The 26,535-nt window shown below is 45.6% G+C and overlaps 1 protein-coding gene across 1 annotated transcript; it reads left to right on the forward strand.

Moving 5' to 3' along the window:
- The first annotated feature begins 991 nt into the window (after window positions 1-991).
- LBH (LBH regulator of WNT signaling pathway) lies at window positions 992-17,517 on the forward strand. The gene is made up of 3 exons (XM_006272842.4): window positions 992-1,250; window positions 3,431-3,533; window positions 14,841-17,517. Exons 1-3 carry the CDS (start codon window positions 1,225-1,227, stop codon window positions 15,048-15,050), a joined length of 339 nt encoding a protein of 112 aa, XP_006272904.1. The 5' UTR covers window positions 992-1,224; the 3' UTR covers window positions 15,051-17,517.
- Window positions 17,518-26,535: the final 9,018 nt, after the last annotated feature.

Consider the following 26,535-nt stretch of genomic DNA (forward strand, 5'->3'; position numbering starts at 1 on the left):
TATCTCATTAACGTACATATATGTTCCATTAGCATATATCTTCCCCGCCTCGGGGTGTGATTTTTAGTATTTTAATGAGCTCTTTGCTCCAGTACCTCTGATTCTGTTTTTTGTTTTCAAGCTTCCTCTATCTAAGACTGTCTGCCCCTTATCATTGCAGATGGGCATTCGACACACAACATTCACTTTTGCTTAGGCTTTGCATAGTAGTTTCTAGGTCAAACCTTACACTTCCAGCCCTTCTTTCCTGTGATTCCCGTGTTTCTATGAAAACAGGAGCCACTAGAGCCCTGGCTCGCTGGCTGACCCCAATGCATGCACGCACACATATTCCCCAACACACACACACATGCATGCATGCACGCACACATTCCCCTATACACACACGTACACACACAAAAGCTCCCCTATGCATACACATGCTCCCCACCCAGACACATTCCCTACACGCACACACACATTCCCCTATAAACATGCATGCACATATACAGGCGCGTTCCCCTATACACAAGCATGCGCACACCCCCATTCCCCTACATACACACATATCCCCCTGTACACATGCACCCCTCCACACACAAACACATTCCCCTATACACACATGCGCACACACGCCCCGCCCCATCACATGCATGCATTCCCCTATGCACACATACATTCCCATATACACATGCATGCATACGCGCACACACGCTCCCACACACACACAGGCGCTCCCCTACCCCCCGGCCAGGCGGGGCAGGGGCGGCGGTAGAACGCCGGCTTGCGTGCGCGTCCGGCGGGGGGAGTCAAGCGACACCACCCGCCGCGGACGGCGCCGACCAATGGCAGCGGCGTTCGGCAGAGCCGCGGGCCGGGGCACTACGGCACACCATTCATGCTTTGGGTGACGTCATCCGCGGGAGGCTAGGGAGGGGGACGGGGACAGGGACTGGGAGGGCGCAGCCAGGCCCCGCCCCCGGGGCCCCTATAAAAGGCGCTGCCCGGGCGCGGGGCGAGCGTTCGGCTGCGGGTGGGTTGGGGTTGGCTGGTCCAGGCCGGGCGGGCATCGGGCGCGGTGCAAAGCTGCTTTGCTTTGCGGTGAGGCGCGATCTTCCACCCCCAGCTCGAGCCCAGCGGGGCTCAGCCCAGCCCGGCCCGGCCCCGTTGTAAGCTGCCCGGGCTCTGCCGCCCTCGTGCTGCCCCCTGCCCCAGCCCGTGGGGCAGCCTCTTTGCTGGGACTTCATGTCGGTATTTTTCCCCATTCACTGGTGAGTAGACGGCTCCGGGGTTGCCCCGCGCTGCAGCGGGAGGACGAGGATGGCAGACAAAGGAAGGCCGGGGCTGGGCTGGGCTGGGGGGAGCGGTCTGCAAGTCGAGCCGTGCAGGCAGCGCTTTGTCCGCGGGCAAACTTGGGGGGGAGGGAGCTGTGTGCAGTGCATGCATCCTCTGCCCCCCTAGTGTGCATGGGTTGGAGCGGCTCGGGGAAGGTCCCCCTGCTGTGGGGCCGCTGGATGGTGGAGGAGCCGTGCCTGGTGCAGCTGCCTTGCCTCAGTGGGTGCATGGGGGCGGGAATCGGGGATCCTTAGAGGGTGGAGGCTGTGCCCATCCCATGTCACCGATAGCAAAGGGAGCAGGAGCTTCAAGACCTCCCCCCCACACACACACTACCCCCCCCCAGTCTCCCAGCCCAGGGAGGTGCTGTGAGAAGTTCCTGCACCCCCCAAGTCCCCTGCACCCCTTTCAGCTGCTCCCAACTGCCTCTGCCTCTTAATAAACTACCTTAATAAGCAGAGATCCCTCCTCCTGGAGGTCCCTGAGGGACTCCAGGGCCCTCCCCCCACCAGCAGCCTCCCCTGCTGGGGCCTTGCCCACCTTCCTTCAGCACTGGGGGCTGGTTACTTGGCTGAGGCAGACCTCCTTTCAGACTCCTTGACCCTCCTTGGAGGGTCAGTGGGCACTGCCCAGTGCACTCCTTGCAGACCTAGGACCCTTGCTTCCATCCCTGTTGTGTTTTTTATTTGCCCTAAGACATTGACAATATGCCTCTAGTAGCCCTCCTTACCAACAGGAGCTCATAGCTTGACTTGGGCTAGTCCCAATTACATGTCAAAAGGCCTTTCTTTCCAGTGAACAGAAGGGCTTGCTGTGCCTTCTAGCCACTTGCCTGGCAAGCACCTGGGAGACCCGGCTGCCAGGGGCAAACTTTCTTCAGTGCAGCTTAACTAGGCAGTGCATGTAGATAGCTGGTATTTTTGTTAACCAAACTGTCAAGTACAACCCCCCTCCCCCCCCCCCCCCCCCCCTCCAGCCCTAGATCTTACACCTACTGGTTAGCTTCCTTCTAACCACCCTGAGAGCTGAAAGATGCAAAGCTGTAGCTGGTCATTCACTTGCCAGACCAGCATGTTGCAGCAGAGGATAGGCTAGGAGGCACGCAAGCTCCTGTTAGCTCAGGAGGCTGTGAACTAGATGAGCTTTTTTCAAGAGGCATCCATGTGAAAAGTTCCAAGTGGAAAGCTTGCAAGGGAACATCTGTCAGCCTTTTCCAGCCTTGCCAGTTGCTTTCTGCATATCATCTATGCCTGCCCAGGTGGTAAAACATGCTTAAACTTCAGCATTAGCTTCTGCTGTTAGTACTAACAGCGAGCAGTACCATTTCTTCACTGAAGGACAATTCTTTGCCTTTGCCTCTTGTATATCATTGCATCTCCCCCCACCCCATGCATAGAGTAGTGAGTGGCATGGGGAGGGTAGCTTGAACTAACTTAACATGAATTGATAAGAACAGTGGAGGAAAAGATGACCTGTGTTTTGGTGACAAAAATTGTGTGCAAATAGAAGGCACCATGACTAGAAGTCAGTTAGGCGATGTTGGCATAATCTGAGATAGAGGAACCGCATGTTGTAGGAGGCCACTCCTACTTTCTCGAACTGTTGAACTGGAAATCTTTTGCTTATGGCTAGAAACACAGACCAGGAATTAACATATCTCATTTTTACTGCTGTGGGAGTCTCTTAAGATTGTGAAACAGATCTGCAGGAATCAAACTAGTGCTCTTTCTTTTTCCCCTTGATACTAATGTGCTTTAACTTGCTGTGGCTTTAGTTTTCCCCCTACATGTTGAGGGAGGCAGAGCTGGAGGAAGTGGTGTTGGTCTGAAACTCTTGGTGATACCTTTGTCATAGTAAAAGAGCCTATGAGCAGCTTTTGAATGCATAAGTTTTTGTGCATTAACTCTGAGAAGGATGACATTGTTTCTGTTAAAAAAAAAAAAAAAAAAAAAGGCAGGGTGGGAGAAAAGAAATAGTATTTACTGGTTAAAGTTGAATTTTTTTTGTATACATGTGATTAGCTTTATGGCAATAGAAGCTTTGTTTTAAAAGCCACAAACTTGCTCAAGTGAGATGACTCCATAAGAGTTGAAAGTTGATCTTTTTGTCTCTTCAGCCCTGCTTACCTGAGATCAGCTGAAATGACTGAGGTGATGATGAACGCTCCATCTATGGATGAGATTGGGCTAAACCCCCGCAAGGATGGGCTGTCATATCAGGTAAGCTCTCTGACTAGACACCACTGTTGGCTGCTTAGGTGGTGATGGCAGCAGCCTATAAAGTCTGGGCTGGATTAACTCAGTCTAACATACCCTTCCATAATCTGAGCAAGTAACAAGTATTCTCATAATGGGAACAAGTCAACAGACTGGAATGTTTGCTTGGCAGGACAGAATTGTTTAAAACAAGCTTTACTCTTAATATCAGACTGTAATAATTATGTAGCATTCTTCCAGGGGGAGGAGGAACAGGGATATGGGGAAAGAAGGGCAAGTTTCTTAATGAAGAATTTAGATTTGTCCACTAGGATTATCCAACTTGCAGCTCTGTCTGGAGGAGCTCCAACCTAGCGCATCTGCCTAGAGCAGATGGGAGCTGTTTATACAGCACTCGAATCTTTTAAGCTACTTTCTGTTTATATTGAGCAGGCAAGGCTATTTTAAACTAGTTAGACTGTCTCCCATGGCACGTGGCAGAGCCAGAAAAAACCCAAACAAACCTTGAAATGGCAACTTGAATAGCTTAACACTTAAGGGTATAAACTCCTGGCATTTTTAGGGCATAGAGGAGGATGGGATTCAATGTCAAAACTAGATTTGGCATTTATAGGCCCCTAGGTACCCTCTTTTTCATCTTTATCTTAGCTTTGGGAAGCTAATATTTCTAATGTGTGGCTCAGTGCATCCTCTGTAGTGCCTGGCGCACACATTTATGCTTTCCAGAGGACTAAGAAGACCATCCCTATTCTTTTAAGATGCAGACTTTTACTGGGGTTTTTTTTTTTTTCTACTGGCTTCTAGGCAATGTAATGTTTGTGTGATTGTAGTTGTGTGCATATATGCCAGATCACTACACACGGGGATTCTTAATAGGACAGCAAGCTTCACAGTGCTCAATCTTCAGACATAGTGATTGACTGTGCAGCAGCAACTGTGCATGCACATTTGATGCCCCTTTACCCATTTAGCTCGTGAGCCTTAAATTTTAGAAATGCATCAGAGCATAAGGACCAACATCATGGCAATAGGCCAACCCTGTGGAAAGGGAATATGTGGCTCCTTTGATCAGAAGAATCTGGTTCCATGTTGTATGAATGAGCTGGTCCTATTGTACAGGAAGTAGCTGAGTGCAGCTATTATGGTAAGCGTCGGGTCCTAGATCCTGGCTACCACAGAGTGGCATACTTCAGCAGGAGCTGTATTGTTCTTGGACACAGTTTCATCACAGTTTCTCCTACACCTTTTACATGCTGACCTAATGACAAGCTGTGATCTAGTTGGACTGAATACAAGGTGCCTCTCTTGCTGTATAGATGCATCTGGAAGATTCAGAGAACTAGTCAGGATCTTTCTCTAGAGAGTTGACTAATTTAATACCATCGAGTTCCACTTTAAACTATGCTGCAAGAGGGACCTAACACTACCTGTAGAATGCATGTAGCTACTTGGAGCTCCTTACCCCTCCATAATGGCCTGGGGCAGGCCTATTTTTAACAGCCTGTGAGATGCTACTTATCCATATATGTGTACTTAACTGGCAGACTTGCCAAATATAAGAGGCTACCATTCTGTTTGAGATGTCATTGGTTGAGTGGGGGAGTGGAGGGAAGTAAAAGGGAACCAGCTGCATGTTGGCATCTCTAACAAATCCTTATTGTCTCTTGGCCCAATATATGAAGCAGGACCCTTGTTTTTGACTGAATCAAATATAAGGGCAAAGGGGGCTGAAAGTCTACATTGTAGCTTTCCTGCTGACTGCGGTCTGGTGAAAACTGTATTTGGCACACAGTTGAATATGGATAGCTCAGCCTATAGTTAGTGAAGTTAAATAGCCATGTATGGCTTAAGAAGGAGAGCACTTAAATGTTCCTTTAAGAGGTTTCACTTATTCCTAGGCTAATAGGATGCAAACAGCGACATTAACTCCCCTTTTCTCCCAGAAAGCCTGGCATTTTTACCAAGCCCATCTTGTCACTTGAGAGAATGGTTTGTTTGGTTGGTTGGTTGGTTGGTTGGTTGGTTTTGGGGGGAGCAGGGGGGAGGGGTTAACATGGAAAATTATATGCTAGGCTACCAAGTGTCCAAGTGCAATAACTTCAAAAACTAGATGGGGCTAATGAACCATGAATGTTCTTGTATAGGGTAAAATGTTCTAAACTAGAAAATGTTCCTCCACCCATCCTGCAGCCTTGGACTTCAAAGGTATAAGTATCCTAGCACTTAGACAGGGAGGCAAAAATAAAGTTAGACTTGTGCTCTAGTTGCTTGTCCAGCACCCAAGAATTTACTAATAAAAGCAAGTCCTTAGCTGTAATAATGACCCTCTTGTATAGTTATCAGTCTTTTAATTTTGCATTGCAGCCAAGACCAGCTTGAAATGGAGTTCTAAATTTAATCCTCCTAACTCTCAAGACCCTACTGGTCCTTGAGGGTCTGATCCCTGTGTGGTCCCTGATTCCAGAAGAGGACCATTCAGAAGGTGGCAAGATTTTGATGCCAAATTTAAGCATGAATGCTGAAGTAAATGAGCTGATATAAGCCCAGTAGTCTATCTTCAAGTGATAAGTAAAGAAGAAAGCCTGGACACCCAGCCAAAAGGCTGTGCTAAACATAGCAGACTTTGGCAGGACTCTACAGGATAAATCATAGAAAAATAGAGCTGGAAGGGACCTCCCATGGTCATCTAGTCCAACTCCCTGTCTGAGGCCAAACCATCCCATACAAATGTTTGCCTAACTTGTTACTAAAACTGCACAACCAGCTATTATGCATCTACAAGGCATAGCACCCTAACCTGCCACAGGTAAAGCAGGGGTATGACAAATCATGGGATTCTAAACTTTGATTCTGGTCTGTCTGCTACCCAGTACTCTACAGAAAAACTTGAAATTAAAGAGTTCTTTTCCTGGTCCATCTAGGAGTAAACCTCTTTACACACACACAAGTGACTGACTATAATACACCACATTTTGGAAGGTAGTAGTTTGGAGGCCCAACTCCCATATATTTGAAGCCAGTCTGACATTCTTAAACAAGTCCTCTGGCTTTGTGCATGCACATGCTGCACAGGCACATGTTGGCTGGATGTTCAGTTTCATATTAAAAATGTCTTAGTCCACAAAATGAAAACCCGTTCCATGTGAAATGAAGATTTTGGTGATACTGTACCCTTTGCCAGAGCAACTGACTGTTCATCATCTTGCAAGACAGTTCAGTCATCTGGTTTAAACTTGTACTGAGTCTTGTGACTAGTGAAGATTTAATTCTACTTCTTACATAGCTGTTGTGTAATTCCCAAGGGAATAATAAAACACTAACATGTGGATGAAGGAGAAAGATGTGCCTCTGCTGGAGAGACCAAACTGTATGTAAAGGATTTAATTCACTTTCAGTTTGGCAACCTCTTGAGTCCTGCCTTTTTGCTGCCAGATGGAACTAACGTAAGGTGTTCTTCCTCCCTGAGACTCAAGATATGCTGCTGGTCATCTAAAAAATCTAATTGCCACTGCCGGTTCATTCCCCTTTCCTCTTCTCCTTTTTTCCCTAATCCCTGGCCCTTCCCCCCCCCCCCCCCCAACATGGCCACTTCCCCAGTATAATTTCACAGCAGAATAAATTATGCAGCTGAAGTTACACCTCACTTGAGACTAAATTAATTGTTCCAACCGAACTGTCATCAAGAATGCCTTGACCTGAATCTCTTGACTTTTTCTTATAATGGTAGCTGGGGTTTAGCATGACTAATACACAGGTGCCTGTGGCCACTGTGCTAAGCAGACTGTCTAAGAAACTCCTGTGACCTCACTGTCCTATACTGCAGACTAATTTATCCTTTGACCCTCCAGAACATTAGCTTTATTTCTAAAAGGGATAGGCTCAGGATTTTTTGTGTCTATCAAGTACACACAGTCCAGCTCTGTTCAGTCATGGGGAGCATGGGATTTTTCAGTCATGATGCCTTCATGCTAGGATCTGACTAGTAGGCTTGATCTGAGTTTCATCTAGCAACTAGCCATTGTTTTTCTTTCTTTTTTTTTTTTTTTTTTTTTGAATGGCTTCCACAGAACTGGAGAGGATTTCTTTACCTGCCACAGAACAACTGAAGCTTTTGCCACACGAGTGGCAAAGATATTTAATCTTCAGTAGGAAGCTGTAATTCTGCATGTTTCTTGCTAACATCCCTTGGAGTTGGATTCTGATCCATTAGTAAAATTCCTCTGGATTTACATTAATTTCAGTGTGGCTAAACTTCAGCACAACACAGACATGAGAACCTGTAACTCAGGTGTGGGTAAAACATTTACAAAATATATATTTATCTGCTCTTGGCTGCTTGTCAAAGATGACAGGAGCCATGGGCAGTAGGACCTGGTAGGGTGGGGAGCCGGCAGGACTCACCAGCAAAGCCATCCCAGCCCTGTCCCACTCTCACCACCACCCCCCACCCAGCTAGAAGCATCTGCCTGCTGCAGCTTTCCAGCTGCTCTAGCACCACGTGACCTCCCCCCCCCCCCCCCCCCCGGCTGCGTTGCTGTACCGCGGGATCATGGGCCGTGTGGGTGGGTACGATCATAGGCACGGGTACCCTGGGCCTGGGTGGGTGGGTGGGTGGGTGTGTTCGTTTGTTCATAGGGCAAGTCCCACATGCACACCTTACCATAAACATGTACCCCCCCCACACACCACCTCACACACCCCAGCTCCCCCCCCTCCCCCCACAAATCCACACACACCCATACCTATCTCCCACATGGACATACCCACAGCCCCCGCCCCCCCCCCCAGCTATACCCACCCTGCCATGCCACACACACCCATCCACAATATACAAGAGTAAGACTTCATTTTAAACTAGTGTGCAATCACCTCTATGTGCACTACACAAATGCATGTAAATCAGGACAAAAATAGTTTTTGAAATCAAATTAAAGAATGTTGTAGATGTTCAATTTGCAGAATATAATTTGGTATTTTTCTGGTTCCAAGATGGCAAATCCCCTTGGTGAAAGCAGTGCTTTTGGGGGCATGGGCAAGGACTTCTGATGACAAGGGTTAGGAGGCGGGACTTTGTCACAAGATGGCAACCAGGGGGTGGGGCACCTGTCAAGGGGTGGGGCTTCCCATGTGACCTTCAACAGCTTGCTAGAACTCAATTAGAAGCCCTGTGCCCAAAATAATTGCCTGCCCCTCCTGTAACTAATGGACAAAAAGACATGATGCTAACCTGATAGCCATGGGAACCATCCCTTCTTCATTTTAATCTTTTCTGCTTGTAAGATGCTTTCTGTGTTTTAATCTTATAAAGCACATATGATCTTTCTCAGTCCTGTGCTGGAATAGATGCTGTAGTTCTCGCGAACAGCCTCTGAAATGAGACTGCTGTAGAAAATGAGCCTGGAGTGAAATAAATTCACCTCTTACTCCAAATACAGTTACCTGTAACATGCATTGAGTCTGCCCAACTAGGTGGATCAAGCTCTTTAGTCTCGGCTAAGGAGCATGCAAGTACATCATCCTACAAACACTAAGAGGTGGAAATACTGAAGCAGATTAGCTGACTTCCTTCACTGTAGCTTCAGTAATGGTATTAAACTGAAATCTGAGGAAACAGATGATTGCAAGACCTGCATGTTGAATTTCTAAAGGTTACTATCAGAATAACGGGTCTTCCTTTACCAACAATTTTCTTAACCCTGTGCATCACAGGCAGCATTTGTTTACATGACTGTAGAATGGTCACAATGTATAAATTTGTTAAACGGTTCATCCCGTTTAGTGGAAGGTGCTTAGGTTTTGTGGTGATGAGCTCAATAAGGAACATCACGTACAGTGTAAGTTCTTGTAGTGCTAAAATGGTCGTCTTTGGAGGTAGTTTAGAAGGATAATCAAATTCCTCCTGACGGGGTAAGTGCTCTAGGCTAGGGGTTGGCAACCTATGGCCCATGGGCTGGAGGATCCAACCAACAGATGTGGGGCTTTATGGGGGAGGTCACCTTCTGTGGGTGCTTTCCCCTTGTGGCTGGAGAAAAGAGCAGTAGTAGCAGCAGAGTCCTAGCACCTGCTTACTTCTGGCTTGGGGTGCGTCATTCTCACCTACAGCCAGAAAAGGTTGCCTACTGCTGTTCTAGGCTTTGACTTTATAGGGGATAAACATTTATGCCCTCTTTCCCTGTTCCCTCCCTGCCCCTAGTTGTCTCAGTTCATACTTGAGATGTTTTTGGCAGATGCATTTCTTGAGATCTGAGTTTCTTTAGTGTGTAGCACCAGGTAAGCATTTCTGGAACTGCATAGCCTAAGACACCTTTGAATTCCAATAACATGTCCCGTCCTGCTGTCCTGAACCCATAGGATATAGAGCAGCGATTCCCAGCCAGTGATTCCCAGGGTGCTATGCAACATTAGCGCTGGTAGGTATGCCAGTGCATGGGATTCATGAGACAAACCCAGAAATTTCAAATTGGGATCCATAGTGGCAAAACCATTCTGCCCTGTTGTGGTCTTTCAGTTTTTTGCAATAAAAAAAAATTGCTCAGTTTCCATAGTTAACATTTGAGTGAAAAACTAAGAGCTAGCATTTTCTGAGGAGTGCTTTGAGTCTACCGAGATTGAGAACCACTGATGCAGACTGAAGTGCTGATGTTAGAACATAACTGTTTCAAACCGTTGTGAGCCTAGAAGAGGAAGACTACTAGGCTTAAAGAACTCTTCCAAAGTCAACAGCTAGCTCAATTTCTCAGCAGCTCTTGTTTCCAGAAGGGGCTCCTTTATTGCTGAATAGCTAATGACAGTTTCCAGGGTTTCTGTGGGGGTGACTACTAGAGCTGGATTCTGAACTTATTTTGGTGTCAGTCTGGAATAAGGCCACTAAACTAGAAACTGCCCTGGATTTAAATCACTGTAACTTAAATTAGAATCTAGTTCTTATAGCTGTTCTTGAAAGGCCGGCAAGTTTCCTCTCCCAAAATGCAGGATGCTCGTGCTGCTAGTGTGTTGGTTTGCTTTGTCAACAATGAGCCAACTGCATACAGTTAACTAGCTTTCATCCTGCTGTCTGGTAGAATCTGGCTTCCTTATTAGCATTGCTTCTTGCAGACTTGTGCTCACTGTGGCAAAGTTCCCCTCCTTTCTTGTGGTGTGCTGGGGCAGGGCACAGGCGGAGTCAGCCTTTCCGAAGCCACTGAATATTTTCCACTCTTATTGCCAAGATTTCACTCCTGAGGAAGTTGTTTGGGGCACCTGGCAAACGTGGGTGATCTTCCTCCAGTTCAGGACTTTCTGGCATTGCTTTTCAGTGCACCTTCCAAGTGAAAGGTGAGAATGCAGGCTTGTATGTACCTGAGCTGGAAGCAAATCGGCTTCACAGCAGGATGAGATTCCTAAAAGATCTCCAAGTGAAAGTTGTCAAAAAGGATTTGCTTGCCTTGTTTTGGAGTAGGGAGCTCAGAAAAATAATGGCATCACGTCATGTGGTGCATAGAGAATCTCTTTGAAGAAATTTGTTGGAGTAAGTGAGAACTGAATAACTAACCATGTGGTAGGCTGCTGTTGCCATCTGTCAGGATCTTTATTCTTGGATTACCAAAGGCTATAATGTACCAACTGCCCTAGAACGATGCATCGACTTAAGCTGTATGCAAGACAGTTGAGTCAGGTGGGTAGGGACCTACCAGAATTGTGATTTTGGTGGAAACTGCAAAATCGGTAGGTCCCTGCAGAAAAATGTGGTCCCCACAGAAAAGCACAGAAAGCCAGTGAGCCTGGGGGAGAGGAGAGGAGAGGAGGCAGGTAAACAGAAAAGGCAGGAAGCCCTGGTATCTTGAAGCACGGTGGGTGGAGAGAGGGAGAAGATTTTCCACAGCTGTGTGGGGGGTGGCCCATCACTCTTGGATGTGGAAAGAGTGACCGACACCACGCTCAGACCTTGAAATAGGGTGGCATTTGCCCTGAATTTGGTAGGTCCCTACACATGGACATGGTATAGGAAGTTGGCATGTCACAGAAACTATCTCTGCAGCATTTTTGGGTGGTGAAAAGACCACACACATGTGCACCCACCCATGTCTGTTGGCATTAGCTATAGAGCAGTGAGCTTTGAATTAAGAGCTGTGCATGATTGCTGTATGTGCATTCTGGCATGCAAGTGACTCAATTTAACACGCTTTGAATAGCTTTGGTAGGTGTAGACTATCTTCCTTATTCCAATTCTTGCTTTTAAAAGGTGATACTCCCTTCCCTGCCCCCCAACCCCCATTGCAGGCCAACAGACTACTTAATTTCAGATGCATATGAAGAAATTTGGTGTTTGGGGATGGCTCTTCAGTAAAGAGACTGGGAATTGAATTGACTTTTTTTTTGAGTGCCTGGAGAGATAAGGATGGGGGAAGGTTGATTAGATTGCTTGGGGTCATTTTCATACCTGTCCTCTGAATGTCCAGTGGAATCTGAGTCCAACAAAGTCTTCCTTTAGTTCCCACAGTCAGCCTTTCTTGTTCTATCTGTCATGTGCTAGGAAATCTGGCTTCATATTTTTTTTTTTCCACTGACTGTCCACACCCCTTGAAAGTGCAGTTGCAACATCTCATTTTATGCTGCTTCTATGATTAAAAAGCATGACTTAGTGGAAAAAATCTTGACCTTCTTGGGTTCGGCCTCTTTTGCAGCTGTTTATGAGATAAGATTGCACTAATAAAAAAAGACAGAACACCACATTGGGGGATATTTGTGAGGAAATGACTAGCTACTAAGCTTCTTTGGGTGGGGGGGATGGGATCTGCCAGGGTTTTTTGTGTTTTTTCCAAAGAAATCGTTCCAATTTGACCTAATGTGCCTCAAATGATAGCCAAATGTTAGTTTAATTATTATACTGGTAGCTTCCTACACCGCTGGCTATTTTCATGGTATTGTTGGCTTGTATAACTTACTGTAACACACTCTTTTTCCATTGCAACCCTCTCAACAATATAGTGTCAAGGTTCTTTTATTCCAAGCCTGGATAACTTTTCAAAACTGAAAGCTTAGCCTACTGATCTTAAGCAGTGTGCAGGGTGCTGGAGACCTAGCCCTGCTCAACCAAACAGCAGCCACAAAATTGTTAGGCGAAATGGTCCCTGACATGCTCTGGAAAGGACTAATAAATACTAAATAGCTTAAGCTGCAAAACCCCACTTAATAATACAGCATTTGTTGGCCTTTTTCCATTTTTTTACTCGGCTCCCCATGGCTACCTCTGAAGAACCTAAGGTGCCACACACTTGGGTGTTGTAGCTAGAATATGACTGCTCTTCCTTGCTTCTTAACACTGGGGAAAGCTGTGAAGCTTAAAGATGGCTCTTCATGGTGATTGGTCTGACTGGGGGTCTTCAGTCACATGGAGGGAGTTTCTTCAGTGCTTTCATCCCAAGTTGCTCTGTTTTAGTAGGAGGCAGTTAAACTTAGTTGCTCAGTGTTTAGTTTCCCATCCCCTGCCCTCTCTCCCCCAGTCTTGAATTTATAAAAGGGAAAAACATGGATAAATTCTATAAGAGCCTCACAGTATTCAGAGGAGCACCTAAACTATGCTTGCCTCTGGCCCCGAAGATGCTGCCAGCATTTAACAGAGCACTTGGTGGAAGCTGATCTGATTTTTTTTTTTTTTTTTAATTGTAACCTGATTAGCCTATTACTTGAGTTTGGTTTGGTTTGTGACCCCCCCCCCCCCCCCCTTTCCCTCGTTCAGCTATTTCCATTTAAGAGTAAAAGGGCAAACTTTTCCACTGCTCCCAGGGTTCTGCCTGCCAGGCACCTACCTATTGCCTCTGACCTCTCTCCATCCAGAGATGTTGAGCCCAGACTGCTACAACTGCAATAGCAAGTACTCTGCACCTCTTTAAAATTAGGCCTTGGCTCTTAAAATAGAGTATCCAAAAGTAGCAGAGCCTTTTGAACATGCAGAAATCACTCTAAGACATGAGACCATTTGGGGACTAGTACAACAATTGCATTTGCTTGTAAGACCCTAGTATCCTCTGTCACTTGTGACTGGCCTCTTCAGGGTTTTTTTGAGAACTCTAGCCCATCTATTGACAACCAAGTGTGACTCTGCTAAAAATTCTTAATAGCTGTTAAATGAATTTTTTTTGTTAGATACTAGACAACTGAGTTGGTATTGTACGTCCTGTGTACTAGAAGGTTCTTGTCTGATGAACGGAGGCTTATTGAAACCTTTTTTATGTGACTGGTTAACCGGGTATTGTTTCAAAGCAGTAGTGGGTGTCCCTTCACTCTTGGAAAATCTGTAAAACTTGTGTTTAAGCTGCTGTTGAGACTGCTCATCTCTTGCTTCACTACAAAGCAAGGTATACTTCCTGGATTGAGGTTTTTCTCTTAAAGCTAATGCTAGCAGAATGCATCCTGCTTCAGGGAGCCATCAGACTGTTGTCCAGTTACTAGAGTTTAGTCAGCTAAAATTATTCCATTAATTGAGATGGTGGAGGGCAAAAGGGTGATGGCTGTATTGAGGAGTGGGATCTACATGGAAAGTTGGTAGAAGCTCCAGATCAGCTTAAACAAGGCCAAATGCATTGCTCAGACTTGTAGTTAGTGATAGAAAAAACCGGTAGCCTATCTACAGTTACTTACTGCTCTTGAAGTTGTTGACTTGAAATGAACTGTCTTAAAAGGCTCAATACATGAAACAAAGGTCTGAATAAATCAATAACATCTGTACATGACCCCTCTTCCAGCTAGAAGCAGAAGTACTAAAATACTGACAGTTTTCACAACGTGTATGCCCTGACCAGAAGCAGGAAATACAGATCCTCATAGGTTCTCATCACACAGCTTTCTCTCTTGTCTTTTCTTTTCTCTTCTTTTTTTTTTTCAGATCGATTTTTGTAGTCTTATTAGCATTGGTACTGAGCAGTAAACCTCCAGGAAGTTTGGTTTGTTTAGGTGTCCATTGAAATCTTATTCAAACATGCCATGTGTCTTGGAAATCCTCTTGTGAAGCTTTTCTTTCCATGTTGTGTTACTTTAGGTCCCAGCTTGGCTTGAATGCAAAGACAGAATTACTGATGAGCACACCTGCAAATTCAGGAATATTTCAGAACTAATCTGACTCCTTGTCCATGCTCACCTGTGATCCTTGGAAACATAAGACTGGAAGGATGCCCCCCAGGCCACTGAGTTCAGTCCCCATCCTTGGGGCTGATCCTGTTGAGAACTGGGTCTTGTTAGTAAAGATGCTCTATAGGAAGGCCATTGCCTGATATTGAACTTAAAAAAATCTCTCTAATGGGTTACTCCTATTTTTTTTTCTTTTTGTTCCAGATTTTCCCTGATCCCTCAGACTTTGACCGCTACTGTAAGCTGAAGGACCGCCTGCCTTCCATTGTGGTAGAGCCAACAGAAGGTGATGTGGAGAGTGGTGAGCTGAGATGGCCACCTGAAGAATTCCTTGTCCAGGAAGAGGAGGAGGAGGAGGAAGAGGAAGAAGAAGAAAACTGTGCAGAAACAAAGAAAGAAAACAAGGAGCAGTAAATGGCATCTGAAAAATACAAGGGACTTGAATTGTCTTGAGGAAAGAGCAGACCTGTTCTGAAAAAACGTCTTTTTAAAAAAGAAAAAAAAAAAGACAAGTTCAATTTTGCACCGGCAAGATCTTAGTTTTTTCATATCTCTGTATTGAGAACTGAAGCCCTCGATGTGACAGAATCTCCAGACCTTCTGAGGAAGGAAATCATACAGAGAAATGTTTGCTGTTCTCAAGATCACTATCTGAATTTTTGAGGCCAAGAGAAGCAGCGGTGGAATTCTAAGGCACTTAGTGGCGGGTGAACATGCAAGGAACATTTTAATGGGGTGGGGAGGAATAAAGAGAAACCTAAAATGCAGCAGTGTTCAGCAAGGGATTGACTTTGGCTTCAAATGCATGAGATTTAGAATCTTCATCTCTCAAACTTGCCTTTCTTCTAAGCTTCCATTTATATGTATTTGGGGGTTAAAGGGAATTTGTGGTACATCATCGCTAATGGATGATCTTCTGATTATCTGCTAAGGGATAAAGGATTCTGTAAAGATTGAACTCAGCACATCCCTAAAGCATCACAAATGCCTTTAGGAGTAATAGATCTTTCTCTCGCATCTGTTTCCAGAGTTGGGTTCTTTTTCCCTCTCCTTTACCCCATATCTGCATTTAGAACTTGTATTGCTGAACAGGCTATAGTATTAGGCTGCTACTTGCCATCTATTTTGTAAGGTCCTGGTTTTCATATAGGTGGTTAGTCTGACCTAACAGTATTTTCAAATCTACGTGAACTTTTGCTGTAGAAAGAAATACCTACAGTGTGCTTCCTGTTAGTGAGACTACTGCAATGCCCAAAGCCACTGGTATTTTAAGAGTGGTGGGGATACCTACCTTCTAGGTGGCATTCATGCTGTATGGTTTCATATCTCAAATCTATTGTTCATCAGAACTTGATACGTAGAGTGGTGGCTAGAGAGGAGGGGCATGTTTTTTATTTGGTTTGATCTGTGTTATCAGAAAGGCTTTCCCATAACTCTAAAGCCAAGCTATGCTGGGTGGACCTAGAAGCTGCACAAATCATCCACTAAAAAGTGGATGAAACCAAAAATTCCCATATATAATCAAAGTGTTGTTGCCAAAACTGGTATTGGAGGCAATTTTAAATTAAAGATAGACTGCTAAAAGGCTGTGGGGGGTGAGGAAGGGGCTCCTCTGTTCATAAAGTATTATGACTTTTGAGTATTCTGGGCAAGATGTTATGCTTCTGATAATATTCATGGCATTGAAGAAAGGGCAAGCTGTTGGTAAGGTTGAAGGTGTCATCGTATGCACCTTGTTCAGTTCTGAGTAATAACCTCCTGTGTCTCTTCCTCCAGACTTTTGCTAGGATGGAATCGGATTGCAGAGAGGACTAAGCTGCCATTTTCCAGGAAAGCTTCAGCCTAGTGACTGTATAAAAGCCCCTGGGGAGCAATAAAGTGTTGGTTCAGAGCTGACAGTTCTGGGAATAAAATGCCATTTCATTTCCATTTTAAAAAACAATCTGGAGACACTAAGGAGAAAAATGGCAAAAGTAAAGGCCTTAACCAAACAGGAAGAGTAAACCCAATGTGTATCCCCTTGCTTTGTAACTGGTTTCATTTAAAAAAAAATGTATTTGGCTGTGTGTGTATTTGTATTTTAATACCTCATGAGTAGTTAAACGCTGGTGGGGGTTAGGGAATTGCTTTCAACATACTGGCAGGATTGTTTTAGTCTCGTCTTGCTTGTGTTTTAAACATAATGGCAATAACTTATCAGCTGTACGTAACTGTTTCAGACAGACATAAAAGAAGAGAGACTCACCCTTGCATTGTTCTTGACTAGTAACAGTGTAAGTTGATGCTCGTCTCTTTTTGCTGTTTTAGCAGCAAAGAACCAGTCTTGCGCACACTCATTACTGGTCTTGGTAGATGGTCTCTCATCACAGAACTCCAGTCATGATCTAGTGATGTTCTCATTTTTAAACCAATGAATCCAGCTGTTGTATCTGACATCTGTTCTAGTCTTGCTGTCTAATGGAGTGAGCTTCTCCACCTGCATATCAGCCATCCTGTTTTTGTTTAAAGAACAAACAAAACAATAGTACTTGCTGATCTCCAGTCTGTACCACCAAATTGAAGCTCTGTATCAAAGAGGTTACTGTGCGGGCAGCAAACAGTTGGAAAACCTTGGATTTAAGATCCGAGGAAAAATGCTGTCTGCCCTACAGACTTGCATATTTCTGTCTGCATACTTTTTTTTGGAAGTATCGTGTATATTTCTAGGTGTTGTTGAACATATCTGAAGAACAAAGCACTCCAGTAAAACTCCTCCTGTTGTATGATATACATTCTATATTTCTGTAATTCTTTTTGAGCCTCAGGGAGAAGCTAGCGTTTTTTTCAAACTACTTTTTTGTCACTGTGACAGTTGTAAATAAAGTTTGAAAATGCTTTCCAACTTGGTAGCTTCCTTTTTTTTGTATCTTCTCTCCAAGGGGTGGGGAAGGAATTGGTAGGGGGTGTTGGATTTCGTATTTCCCTGAAGCCAGCCCAGGGATTGAACTCTTAATGTGTGTTTGAAATGGACTTCTTCAAAAGCACACCTGGGACATGCATGGGTACCACTGAAGTCAATGGAACTCAAACACATGTTTAATTTTCAAGTTGTGCAGGCAAATGTTGATTGGGGGGTCCTAAATCACTTGAAAATCAGCAGTCCATTGCCTTGCTGCTTCATTGCCTTACACCTCAGAGACTTGGTTATATCTGGTCAAAGGACTAAAGGGTTTTTATTTTTTTTCCTTCCTCCACCCCCTTCAAAAGGTATAAACAAGTTTGGTATTATTTCATTATTCCTAATAACCTACTGCAAAATAGCACCCCACCCCATGCCTTTTTTCCTTAGGTTAACGGAGAACTGGGCAGAACCTTGATTCCTGTTGATAGCTTAAATTCTTTTCCCTTTTTAAAAACACACTGATGCACATAACTGCAGTAAGGGAAATTTAGGTTGGATATTTAGAAGAACTTCATCACTCTGAGGGTATTTAAACATTGGATCAGGCTATCCACCACCATCCTTGAATGTTTCTAAAAGCAGGTTAGATGCGGGGTCAGAAATGTTTTTGGGCAGAGTACAAAAAACCCTCCACAACCTACACTTGTAAGATGTTTGTATGCCAGGTGTAGACAGTGGGGGGAGCCGCAAGAGGTGCAATCCTTGTTCTGGCAGTGCAGCCTTGGCCTCTTCCCTGAGGCGCATGTGCCAAGCAAATTGCCTGTGTGCCATGCTCTGGCACCTGTTTTGGGGTGCCTACCCCTGCATTAGACATACCTTTGACAGATAGTTTAGTTGGGAATAATCCTACTATGAGTGGGGGACTGAGCTAGATGACCTCCTGAAGTCCCTTCTAGCCCTACTTTTCTATGTTTCTATATAGAAATCTAAGCAGGGTGCCAACTCGGTAGGTCCTCTATATTTAATAGAGTTAAAATTTTCCACTTGGAAATTGAACTAAGATGACCATTCCATAACCTCTTCCTCCAGGTGGAGGGAAATAGCAGTTTGTCACTGTCTAGGCAAGTAATGAGCAAGGATGTTATGTCCCCAGAAATTAATTGGTCTGACTGGAGCATTAACACTACACTACACTGGCTTAAATATAAAATGGGACCTGACATTAAAATGAAATCCTGGGAATTGAGGGCACCCCTAGCACTAAGCCCTGGTTTAAAGATTCTTAATGTTTCCTTGCCCCTGTGATGTGGATATTTGAATTAGTACCTCCAGTGGAAAAATGTCAAGCTTGCCCTTTCCTGATGGGACTGTTGTTTAAGCTACTTCCTAAAGCCTCCTGTTTAATTAAAGTTTTTCACTTCTTCAGTTTTCAATTTTTATCCATTGTGAAAATGTTGCAGCAATCTGTCAAACAACAGGCATCAGTCTGTGAAATCACTTGGGAAGCTGCATATACTTGCCCAGAATATTGATTTTTCTTTTTTTTTTTTCCCCCTGATAACAAAAGACCGAGGTGGTCCGAAAGTATAGGGAGAGAAGTACCGTGAGCAATTAAACATACTTGCCCACCACCTCAGTGTGTTTGATCTGAAAAGTTGTTCTGACTCAGATGAGAACAAATTTTGATTAAGCAAGGGGTGAGAGAACAAGATGCAATGATTTGTGTTCTGGGATGCAACCAAACGTGAAGTAGTTGAGCAGGAGTCCATCATCTGTCTGAAGACAGAACTGAAACAGCACTAGCAGGTTATATGGGTGAGGGTGTGGGTAGAGTAACATGTTGATTTGATATTTTTAGCCGGTATGTCCACACTCCTGCATATAGGCAGCCAGCACCAGACAACTGAAGTGGATTTGGACTGCTGCCAGAGTGTGGTACTGAGTCTCCCAGGGCACTTCTCTGACAGCATGATAGTCCTCCCTTACAAATCAGGGGCAAGATCCGGAAGCTAATTGGGAGATGCTTTTTTTCCCCCTTTTCTCCCCTCTAAATGTTTAGTTCCTCTTGAAGTGAGAAGATGTTGTGGTTACTATTTCTGCTTGGAGTATTAACTCATTAGAGAAGTGTGTGAGATTGTAAGTCCCTGATTCTCAGGCAGGGAGGGTGACTTGAGATCCTTTCAAGGGTGCTACACAATGTTAGCACTGTTAGATTTACAAACATGATTCACAAGTTTAAACCCAGAGATTTCAAATAGGCCACAACTATGGATTTCTTTCTCAGCTCTGCAACAGAAAAAACCCTGTTCTATTATTTTTTGTAGGCCAAAAAGAGTGAAAACTAAGAGCTGTCATTTTCTGAGGGGTGCCTTGAGTTTAAAAAGGCTGAGAACCACTGCTCTAAGGTAATGCAGGCAACTAGTTGCAGCTGCCTTGCACCAACTCCCACAGAATTGTTCTGGGTCCATTTTTTTGCCCCAGTTTTGGCACACAGCAATAATCTGAACTGAGCTTTCTCTCTGAATTTGTCCCTCTGTGTGCTGCTGAGCCCTGTGGGGTGATTTCGTCAGTAAATTCAGTATTACTCCATCACATCTGCACCTGGTGAAAGGCTTCTCCGTGGCTTCATTGTCTACTAGTGCTGTTACAAGCTCTCTTACAGGGTTACCAGACTTCCACCAGGCTAAGGAACGATGCCTCTTTCATAGTTATAAGTGGGGAATGTCCTCAGGGTCCAGCTTCCTATTTCTGTCTCTAATAAGAGAAGTTCCTAACAGCCTAAAAACCTTTGTGACTGACTGAGAAGTCCATCTTTGTGGTGCTGGTTTAGACCATTTACTCTCTACTCTTCTTTGGGAAGCCTGAAAGCACAATTTAATCTAGGCTCATGAGCTACAACAAAATGAAAGAGGTAAATGATACCAAGGAGCAATCCACTTTAATACATATGCTTCAAGCTCTCCAAAGCAATCAAACTGACCTAAATGTCTCTCTGTAAACTAGAGCAATTACTGTACTCTAAATCCTTGTCAGAATGGAATATAAGAGCTCTAAAAGATTCCAGGTTTGAACTGAGTGATTGCTTTCTGCTTACGATTCACTGGACAAAAAAAAGAAAGAGGAACAACATTATGAAAATGATGAGATTAAAATCATTAAAATGATGAGATTACACATCTTCCATCATCAAGGCGGGGGTGGAAGAGGGGAATACTGAGGCATTGTGTGTCAGGATCCAGGGGGGGTCGGGGAAAAGGACTTGGTAGTGGGGGTCTACTACAGACCTCCTCACCAGGATGACGAGCGAGATGAGGTGTGCTCCAGGCAGCTCTCAGAGGCCATTCAGGTGAGGGAGGCAGTGGTCATGGGGGATCTAAATTACCCAGACAACTGCTGGGAGGAGCAGATGGCCAAAACAAACCGCTCGCATAGGTTCTTACACTGTGTGCAGGACCTCCATCTAACCCAGGTGGTGTCTAGTCCCACCAGGGGTAGCGCCTAGCTAGACCTGGTCTTAGCAACAGGGGATGATCTTGTGGGGAACCTGTGAGTACACAGTAACCTAGGACATAGTGACCATCACTTGGTAGATTTCACTATCCAGTGGAGGGTGGGAAAAATATCCAGTGAGGCCAAAGTGTTAGACTTCAGAAGGGCCAACTTTACTAAACTTAGAAGGCTAGTTAGTGAGGTGGTGGAACTCAAGAGCATCAAGCAAATGGGGGTCCAGAAGAGTTGGAGTTTTCTCAAGGGAGTGATCCTTGGGGCACAAAAGGAGTCTATCCCCTTATGCAGGAAAGGGGATAAGGAGATAAAAAAGCCCCCTTGGCTGAACAGGGAACTCCAGAAAAGACAGGGGGCAAAGAAAGAGATTTACAGGCAGTGGAAGCAGGGAGCAGCCACCAAGGAGGAATACACCTCCCTGGTGTGCTATTGAAGGGAATCAGTTAGGCAGGCCAAGGCAGGCTGGAGCTTAGGCTGGCTTCAACAATCAAGGACAATAAAAAGTCCTTCTACAGATACATAGCGAGCAAAAGGAAGGTGCAGATTAACATAGGGCCCTTGCAGGACCAATCAGGACAGTTGGTGTTTGACGCAAGGAAAAAGGTGGAGCTCTTCAATGAGTTCTTCGCTTCAGTATTCCTAAGTACTGACGAAGACACTTCCCCCACCTTGAACACGGACAGATGTCCAAAAGGCACCAGACTGCCAAAGGTTAGTGCTAACTTAGTTAAGGAGCACTTGGAGGGGCTGGATGGGTACAACTGAGCCGGCCCGGATGACCTCCATCCACAGGTGCTGAAGGAATTGGCCAGTGTCATAGCTGAGCTGCCGGCACGGTTGTTTAAGAACTCATGGTGCTCCAGCCAGGTCCCTGAGGACTGGAAAAGGGCCAATGTGGTGCCCATTTTTAAGAAGGGGAGAAGGGGTGAGTTGGGCAACTTTAGGCCAGTCAGTATTACCTCTATCCTTGGGGAAAATACTGGATAAAATCATCAAAGAGTGCATTTGTGAAGGCCCAGCAGAGGAAATGATGCTGAAAGGAAACCAGCATGGGTTCATCACAGGTAGATCCTGCCTGATAAACTTTATAGCCTTTTATGACCAGGTCACACTGCCTTGACACAGGAGCTGAGGCTGATGTCATCTACCTGGATTTTAAGAAGGCCTTCGACACAGTTTCACATCCTATTCTCATAGGGAAGTTAACAGGCTGTGGAGTAGACACCTACACAGTCAGGTGGGTGGCCAACTGGCTTAGGGACCGCACCCAGACAGTGGTGGTGGACGGGTCATTCTTGGCCTAGAAGGAGGTGGGCAGTGGGGTCTCGCAGGGTTCGGTCCTTGGACTGGAGCACCCTCTCCAAGTTCACAGATGATACCAAGTTATGGGGCAAAGTTAACACACCGGAGGACAGGGAGCAGATACAGGCCGATCTGTACAGATTGGATCAAAATAGGATGCAGTTCAACAAAGATAAATGCAAGGTACTCCACCTAGGGAGGAGGAATCCCCAGCATACCTATAGATTGGGGGATGACCTCCTCAGCAGCTCAGCAGCTGAGAGGGATCTTGGAGTCACAGTTGACTCCAAGATGAACATGAGCCGGCAGTGCAATGAAGCCATCAACAAAGCCAATCGCACCTTGTCATGCATTAGTAGATGCATGACCAACAGCTCGAGGGAGGTGATGCTCTCCCTCTATGCGGCATTGGTCAGGCCACAGTTGGAGTACTGTGTCCAGTTTTGGGTGCCGTGCTTCAAGAGGGACACAGAGAATATGGAGAGGGTTCAGAGGAGGGCCACTCGCATGATTAGTGGCCTCCATGAAAGACCCTACGAAGGAAGGTTGAGGGATCTGGACCTTTTCAGCCTTCACAAGAGACATCTGAGGGGAGACCTTGTAGCCACCTATAAGTTTATCAAGGGAGGTCAACAGGGAATTGGAGACACGCTATTTACCAGAGCGCCCCTAGCAGTAACTAGGAATAATAGGTTCAAACTAGTGGAGAGTAGATTCAGGTTAGACATTAGGAAGAAATTTTTTAGAGTAAGGGTGGCCAGAATCTGGAACAAGCTTCCAAGAGAGGTGGTGCTTTCACCTAAATTGGAGGTCTTCAAGAGGAGGCTTGAGAGTCACCTGGCTAGGGTCATCTGACCTTGGTCCTCTTTCCTGCCAGGGGCAGCAGGTCCAACCCAATGATCCTTTGTGATCCCTTCTGACTCTACATTTATGAATCTATGAAAAGGGAGGCCAACTCTCTTAATTGAGTCATAGTAAAATTAAATGACATGCAAACCTGATCTCAAACACCCATTGCTGGTTTGTATGGTTTCCTGAAGTTTTTTTCGGGTTGGAAACAAATCCCACTGATCTCAAAATCAAGCAAAATCAAGTGTCCCTCCAAGTTTTCCCATCAGTTTAGAATCAGGTCCATGTTTTATAAGCAGCATCTGCTTTTATAAGTCTTCTACTGCTTTCACAAAGCACAGTCTATGGTGATCATACAGTCACAGGGCACCTAATCAGAATGCATTGGAGCATGTGTAAAAGTGCCCATAGAATCAGAAAATGAGGGTTGGAAGGGACCTTAGAAAGTTATCTAGTCCAACCCCTTGCTCAAAGCAAGACCATCTCACACTAGATCATCCCAACCAAGGTTTTGTCTACTTTGCCCTCCAGATGCCCTCCACCCGAGGGTGTTGAGGGAGCTGGCAGGGGTCATAGCGGAGCCCTTGGCCTGGCTGTATGAGCATTTGTGGTCATCTGGCCAGGTGCCAGAGGATTGGAAACTGGCTAATGTGGTCCCAATTTTCAAGAAAGGGAGGAAGGAGGACCCAAGTAACTATAGGCCTGTAAGCCTCACCTTGGAGCTCGGGAAGATCTTGGAGAGAATCATCAAGAAGCACATCTGTGGGGGGCCTGCAGGGGAGATCATGCTCAGGGGCAATCAGCATGGGTTCATCAAAGGCAGGTCCTGCCTGACCAACCTGGTTGCCTTTTATGACCAAGTAACTAAATCCTTGGATGATGGTGTCACCATGAATGTAGTCTTTCTAGACTTTAAGAAGGCCTTTGACACTGTCTCTCACCCCATCCTCATCAATAAATTAAGCAACTGCAGCATTGATGCCTACACAGTTGGATGGGTTAAAAATTGACTGATGGGGCGTACCCAGAGAGTAGTGGTGGATGGGTTGTACTCAACCTGGCGCGATGTGAGCAGTGGGGTACCCCAGGGCTCAGTCCTCCGGCCCGCACTGTTTAACATCTTCATCAGCGACTTGGACGAGGGGTTGGAAAGCATGCAGTCCAAGTTTGCTGATGACACTAAGATGTGGGGCGAGGTGGACACGCTTGAAGGGAGAGAGAGCCTGCAACTAGATTTAGACAGACTACAAAAGTGGGCAGATGAGAATAGGATGGGGTTCAACGTAGACAAATGCAGGGTGCTGCACCTTGGGAGAAGGAATCCACAGCATACATACAGGCTGGGGAGTTCCCTTCTTGAAAGCACAGGGGCGGAAAGGGATCTTGGAGTCGTTATTGACTCCAAGATGAACATGAGCCGCCAATGCCAGACTGTAGCCAGCAAGGCCAGCCATACTTGTCATGTATCCAAAGGTGCATCTCAAGCTGGTCCAGAGAGGTGATACTTCCCCTCTATGCGACTTTGGTCAGGCCACAGTTGGAGTACTGCGTCCAGTACTGGACGCCGCACTTCAAAAGGGATGTGGCCAGCCTGGAGAGGGTTCAGAGAAGGGCCACCCACTTGGTGAGAGGGCACCAGGACAGGTCGTACGAGGAGAGACTGAGGGACCTGAACCTCAGCAAGAGGAGGCTGAGGGGGGACCTGGTGGCTGCAAATAGGTAGAGCCCTTTTCTTCCCAGCACCACCTGGGGTGACAAGGAACAATGGTAATAAGCTGATGGACAATAGGTTTAGGTTAGGGATCAGGAGGCAATATTTTACAGTTAGGGTGGCCAGAATCTGGAACCAACTTCCCAGGGAAGTGGTCCTCGCCTCTACCTTGGGCAAATTCAAGAGGAGGTTGGACGATCACCTGATTGGGGTCTTGTGAACCCAGCATTCACCCCTGCCTGTGGCAGGGGGTCAGGCTAGATGATCTGTTCAGGTCCCTCCTGACCCTAGCTACTATGAAACTACCCAGGGCTTAAAAACAGCTAAGGGTAGAGATTCTACAATCTTATTAGGTAACCTGTTCCAGTGCTTCACTATACTCCCAGTGAGAGCATTTTTCCTCATATCTAACCTACACTCCCTTTGCTACAACTTGAGACCATTGCTCCTTATTCTGTCATCTGCCACCACTGAGAGCAGTCCAGCTCCATCCTCTTTGGAACCACCCTTCAGGGAGTTGAACGCCACTATTAAATCCCCTCTCAGTCTTCTCTTATCCAGACTATATAAGCTCAGTTCCCGCAGACTCATCTCTTAAGTCATATCCCCTGGTCCTCATTTTAGTTACACCCTGCTGGGCTCTCTCCAATTTGTCTACATCTTTTCTGTAGTGGGGTAGGGGGTACCAAAACTGGACACAGTACTCCAGATGTGGCCCCATCAGTGCTGAATAGAGGGGAAGAATCACCCCCTTTATTCTGCTGGCAACATTTCTACCAATGCAGCCCAGTACGCTGTTAGCCTTCTTTGCAACAAGTATACACTGTTGGCTCATATTCTGCTCTTTGTTCACTGTAACCCCCAGGTCTTTTTCTGCAGAACTGCTGCTTAGCAAGTCAGTCCCCACCCTGTATCAGTGTATGTGATGCCACGATGTGTCTTAAGTTTCTCAGAGGTTGTCATCACTGTGACATTTAAAGGAGTCTCCTGATCAAAGCCAGAATACAAGTCAGGATGTGAATCCTAGTCCTGGTGCAGGTATCTCTGTCCAAATAGCTAGATCATAGGGGTGTTTGTCAAGTAAATGCAAAAGTAATTTTAAAAATCTGTTGAGAGTTTCAGATGGCAGGTTCTGTGGAAGCGACCAACACTCTTGTGCATCATGATTGTTATATGATTAAACCCATGATAGAGCTGAGGCCCCAAAATAGCACTGGAAAGCAGTTTGGCCTCAGTGTCAGTGATAGACCAATAAACATGGCATCTGGTTTCTGTGCCCAGCTCTCCCACAACCCTTCTGTGTGGTGTTGGGCAAGTGAAGCTACTGGAACATTCTATAACAATGATACTGCTGGAGATTTGACTCTCTACTCTGAAAACCTGTGCTGACCTTTCATTGTCTCCCTTGCCTCTGCTGCTGGTGCCACCTTTGTAGGGTCAATTGAGCCTTGATGCTTGTTATTCTTCCTTGATCACTCACATTGGGTGCTCTAACTTTTCTCTCTCTCAATTTTCTGAAACTATGGATAATTTCATAGACATTAGGGCTGGAAGGGACCTCGGAAGATCATTGAGTCCAGCCCCCCACCCAAAGGGCAGGAAGTCAGCTGGGGTCATAGGATCCCAGCAAGATAAGCATCCAGTTTCATCTT

Source organism: Alligator mississippiensis, chromosome 1 (genome assembly GCF_030867095.1).
Source record: "Alligator mississippiensis isolate rAllMis1 chromosome 1, rAllMis1, whole genome shotgun sequence".
NCBI lineage: Eukaryota > Metazoa > Chordata > Crocodylia > Alligatoridae > Alligator > Alligator mississippiensis.

What these genes read in the sequence shown, in the direction of transcription:
- LBH (XM_006272842.4), top strand. Translation starts at nt 1,225, where the DNA reads ATGTCGGTATTTTTCCCCATTCACTG. An exon ending in GTATTTTTCCCCATTCACTG is followed by an intron (nt 1,251 to 3,430) that starts GTGAGTAGACGG and finishes TTGTCTCTTCAG; the next exon opens with CCCTGCTTACCTGAGATCAG. An exon ending in AGGATGGGCTGTCATATCAG is followed by an intron (nt 3,534 to 14,840) that starts GTAAGCTCTCTG and finishes TTTTTGTTCCAG; the next exon opens with ATTTTCCCTGATCCCTCAGA.